The sequence below is a fragment of the Artemia franciscana genome, unplaced genomic scaffold (assembly GCF_032884065.1).
Source record: "Artemia franciscana unplaced genomic scaffold, ASM3288406v1 Scaffold_3706, whole genome shotgun sequence".
Classification (NCBI taxonomy): domain Eukaryota; kingdom Metazoa; phylum Arthropoda; class Branchiopoda; order Anostraca; family Artemiidae; genus Artemia; species Artemia franciscana.
Window position 1 is genome coordinate 1,635 of NW_027064295.1, and position 5,545 is coordinate 7,179.

General features: G+C 35.3%; 1 protein-coding gene across 1 annotated transcript; it reads left to right on the forward strand.

Moving 5' to 3' along the window:
* Positions 1-2,904: 2,904 nt before the first annotated feature.
* LOC136043211 (uncharacterized) lies at positions 2,905-5,155 on the forward strand (the record flags this gene model as incomplete). Its single annotated transcript, XM_065728143.1, has 2 exons — positions 2,905-4,308; positions 4,723-5,155. Coding segments are annotated over exons 1-2 (1,837 nt in total), but the record flags the coding sequence as incomplete, so codon positions are not given.
* Positions 5,156-5,545: the final 390 nt, after the last annotated feature.

Consider the following 5,545-nt stretch of genomic DNA (forward strand, 5'->3'; position numbering starts at 1 on the left):
TCAACATACGTAGCTATTACCCTCGAAAACTAAAACTTTTGACATAGGAAAAGAGCCTTCAATCACATTCTTTACCATGTTGAATCATAAAATTGTCTAATATCGTCATTTTTTCCACAGACAAGGCTATTACCCTCGAAAACTAAAACTTTTGAAATAGGAAAAGAGCCTTTAATCACATTCTTTACCACTTGCAATCATTTTATAGTCTAATATTCTCATTTTTTCAACATACGTAGCTATTACCCTCAAAACTAAAACTTTTAAAATAGGAAATTAGCCTTTAATCACATTCTTTACCATTTGCAATCATAAAATTGTCTAATATCTTCATTTTTCCAACATACGTAGCTATTACCCTCGAAAACTAAAACTGTTGAAATAGGAAAAGAGCATTTAATCACATTCTTTACCATTTGCAATCATAAAATATTCTAATATCTTCATTTTTTCAACATACGTAGCTATTACCCTCGAAAACTAAAACTTTTGACATAGGAAAAGAGCCTGTAATCACATTCTTTACCATTTGCAATCATAAAATAGTCTAATATCTTCATTTTTTCAACATACGTAGCTATTACCCTCGAAAACTAAAACTTTTGACATAGGAAAAGACCCTTTAATCACATTCTTTACCATATGCAATCATAAAATAGTCTAATATCTTCATTTTTTCAACATACGTAGCTATTACCCTCGAAAACTAAAACTTTTGACATAGGAAAAGAACCAGTAATCACATTCTTTACCATGTGCAATCATAAAATTGTCTAATATCTTCATTTTTTCCACAGACAAAGCTATTACCCTCGAAAACTAAAACTTTTAAAATAGGAAAAGAGCCTTTAATCACATTCTTTACCATTTGCAATCATAAAATAGTCTAATATTCTCATTTTTTCAACATACGTAGCTATTACCCTCGAAAACTAAAACTTTTGAAATAGGAAAAGAGCCTTTAATCACATTCTTTACCATTTGCAATCATAAAATAGTCTAATATCTTCATTTTTTCAACATACGTAGCTATTACCCTCGAAAACTAAAACTTTTGAAATAGGAAAAGAGCCTTTAATCACATTCTTTACCATGTGCAATCATAAAATAGTCCAATATCTTCATTTTTTCAAAATACGTAGCTATTACCCTCGAAAACTATAACTTTTGAAATAGGAAAAGAGCCTTTAATCACATTCTTTACCATTTGCAATCATAAAATAGTCTAATATCTTCATTTTTTCAACATACGTAGCTATTAGCCTCGAAAACTAAAACTTTTGACATAGGAAAAGAGCCTTTAATCACATTCTTTCCCATTTTCAATCATAAAATAGTCTAATATCTTCATTTTTTCAACATACGTAGCTATTAGCCTCGAAAAGTCTTTCATTGTAGCTCAGTCTTTCATTCGTCTTCGTGGTGTGAAGACCATTTAGTCTAAAAAGGATAAAACTAATTGGACTGGTTTGACTGGATTTTATTGTCGCATTGCAAAGTGAAATAACTAACCGGTTTTGGCTCACCCGGAGATTTACTGTTTACCTGTGCTTGATTACATGCTGAATTAAATCAATAAGAAAGTGGCTTTATTGCAATCATTATGGCAGTATCACAAAAGAACTTTGATGAAGCAGTGAAGATTTTAACGGAAAAACTTGATGCCGTAATCCGTTCTCAAAGAGACATCAACAAGTCCATTCAGTCCCTTACAGGGGAAATAGCTACGCTAAAAAAGGATGCCTCCGATCGAGATATAAAAATTGGCCAACTGGAAAAGGAGTTGGAGGATCAAAAATTAAGGTGTGATCAACTGGAGAATCAGGTACTGGAAAGTGATGTCAAGGACCGCAAATTAAATTTGTTAATTCATGGCATGCCTACTGAGCGGCCGTCTCAAACAGTTGAAGAAAATGTGAAAATTTTTTTATCTGATACAATGGAGATAAGCGACCCCATTCAGATTACGAAGTGCTACCGTATGCTTGGTGGTTCCGTTAACGTTACTAATCGAAGGCCTCGTCCGGCACCTATATTTATCTCGGTTGTAAACGAACAGAACATTCAGAGGATTCTCAACTCAGTTCGTAAATTGAAGGGGAGCGGCATTCGTGTGTGCACGGATCTTCCCCCCAAGCTAAACGCTATTCGAAATGAACTTCTTGCGAAAGCAAAGGATTTACGTGAATCAGATTCCGCAAAGTTTACGCGTGTTAAACAGAAGGGCTTGAAGCTTTGGCTTGAATCCAAATCCACGGCCTCGTCACCCTGGGAAAGAGTGATGGACTAGTTATTGCTGTCCCTTTGTGATTATTATTAGTATTGTGATAGAAATTTTGATTGATTTTCTTGCCACTTCTGTCACAGTGTTGTGTACATGTTGGGTTCTACAACCTCGTTTTTTGCGTATGATCTTTTTTTTAGTTTTCTAGTGTTAGTAGGTCTAGTGAAAAAAATCAAGTTTCGAGGTCTTGTTTGTTCTCTGCCACTTTTTTACCCGATTTGCCTGATTAGTGGTGCGGTGCCATTTCCATTTTTCCGTCGTGCCTGCCTGGGACATAAGGTAAAGATGAAATTTATATATAGCACGTGAGTAGTGGGGAGTCTGGGGGAGGATTGGGGAGCCGCCTCGATGATCAGCTTGATCTAAAAAATATTTATTATGATTTTTCCCCTTTTGCTAAAGGTGTTTATGATGATCATTTAGCTAGCCTTCCTGCTACTGATTTTTTATTTGAAGGGGATTTAGGAACACCTGTATTTGATGGGAACTTAAGATCAGCACTTTTTAACTGCAGAGGTTTGGCTAGTAGCCACGAGTTTGTTTCGCAGTTACTTTGTAACCACAGGGTAAGTATCTTAGGCCTATGTGAAACGTTTTTAAGTAATGAAAATGCAGAATTCATGAATTGTGATGGGTTTAAATTTATATCTAATAATAGGGAAAATAGACAGGGTGGCGGAGTTGGACTTTTTGTTCGGGATGATATTCCATTTGTTGTGAAGAAGCAACTATCTAAGCATGACCAAGAGATGACCTTTGAGAGCATTTGCATTGAGTGTGTGATTGATAATAGGAAAGTTCTTGTTTGTGTTGTTTATCGATCACCATCGGCTTCGTTACAAGAGTTTTTGCGAATTTATGAATGCTTCATTGAAGATGTGACTAATTTGAATTCTGAGCAAGTTCTGGTAATGGGTGATTTTAATATTAATTTATTGTTAGCTCAGACAAATAGACCGGGAATTTCTAATCATTTGCATGAAAAATCGCTTGAGTTTCTGTGCATGAACCTATCAAAATCACTTTTACCATCATGCAGGTCTGCGACCCGGGTTACGGAAGATACGGCTACTCTCATTGATAATATTTTTTCTACTATCCCCGTTACTCTTTCGCATATTATATTTACAGATGTTTCTGACCATTGTGTGGTAGTTGCGGATGTTGGAATTAATCACAGACCAAAATTTTCGGAATTTAAACAAACTCGAAAAATTGATAAAGAAGGAATGGATAAATTGAGGAACCTTTTGTATTTAAATGAATGGACTGCAATTCTAGAATGTGAATGCCCTGAGATTTCTACGGCTCTGTTTTTAAAATATTTCCGTGAGTGCTTGGATGAAGCATGTCCATTGAGACGCATTAAAATAAAAAAATATACACTCCCTAAAAAACCATGGATCTCACGCGGGCTTCTACACTCTATTTCAATAAAAAATAAGCTATTTAAAATATCTATGTCATTCCCATCTACTAAAAATAAAGAAGAGTTTAAAAAGTATAAAAATGTCCTGACACAGTTAATTCGGAAAGCAAAAGCTAGATATTTTGAAAAATCATTTGTAGAAGCTCGTGGGGATCAAAAACATACTTGGAGACTTATTAACTCTCTGTTGGGAAGGTCTCAAAAATCTTCATTTCCGAATGAAATGTTACGTGGTGATGGTTCTTTTTCTTCCGATAAGCAGGAAATAGTGAACTTGCTCAATGCTCATTTTGTAAGCATCGGTGAAAAAACAGCTAATGCATCTCATGTTTCTCCAAATAATAATAACAATGATTTATTTAAAGATCACATTCCCCCTCCCTCTGATAAAAGCATGTTCCTTTCCCCGGTTACTGAAATTGAACTAAAACAGATCATATCTAAAATGAAGAACGGTTCATCTGAAGCCCTTGATGGATCTTCTACTAATTTGGTCAAAGAAATATTCCCAGTTATATCACCGGTTTTATGCCACATTATTAATCTTATATTTGTAACTGGTGTCTATCCTTCAACATTTAAATCAGCAAGAATTGTGGCCCTACATAAAGGTGATGACCCGAGGCTTCCTGCTAATTATCGTCCTATATCGATACTCTCTGCTTTTTCGAAGGTTGTAGAGCGAGCACTGTATAACAGAATTTATTCTTTTTTTGAGAAATTTGATTACATTTCTAAACTTCAGTTTGGATTTAGAAAAGAGCATTGCAGTGATCATCCTACGGCTATTATTGTCCATCATATTAATGATTGTCTTGACCGTGGAGAAACGCCTGCAACTATATTTTTAGACATACAGAAAGCTTTTGATTCCATTTCTCATGAAATTCTTTTGTATAAGCTTTCGAATGCTGGTATTCGTGGTAATTGCCTTAGGTTACTTGAATCGTATCTTCATGGGAGGCAGCAGATACTTATATATAATGATGTTAGATCTGATTCTTTACAGCAGTCAGATAAGGTTGGTGTTCCCCAGGGATCCGTATTAGGACCTCTGCTTTTCCTAGTTTACATTAATGATTTGTGCTCAGCTTCTGGAGTTTCTTCTATAGACACTCAGTTTGCTGACGACACTGCAGCAACCGTTTCTGGTAAATCTCGTGAAGAGCTAGTGGTCAATTTAACATCCGCATATGATAGATTGTCTACTTGGCTCTCTGATAATAGACTACTTCTGAATAGAAAGAAGACTAAGTTTATTGTTTACAGCAGGACGGGTCACAAGTTTCCAGATATAGAATCAGTTTCCATTTCTGCGAATGAACCTGAGTCTGTTATTGAAAGGGTTGTATTGATAAGATATTTAGGAGTTGTGTTTGATGAGAATTTGTCATGGAAAGAGCAAATTAATCAGGTTAGAGCAAAGTCTGCCCGTGGAGTTGGTATAATGTGCAGACTGAAAAACCTTCTTCCATATTGCGCTCTTAAATCCATTTACTTTTCCCTTGTGCAATCCCATTTTGATTATGCATCTATTATTTTTTTGAACACTTTTAAAAGTAATGTTACCCCTCTACAGATTATACAAAATAAAGCAGTTCGTATACTTAAACCTTTTCTGCCATCGCCATCAAAGTTCCCCTTAAAATCCACAACAGAGACCCTTTTTTCACTTCATAATATTCTTCCTGTTCGGCAAAGTATCCAATTTTTAAGTGTTATGTTTAAGATTAAGCTTGAACGAGAAAAGCTCCCCAGATATTTTGCATCGATGGGTCTTATTTCTTCTCCTTCATCTTCACAAGTTGAAACCCGTGGTAAATATAATCTGC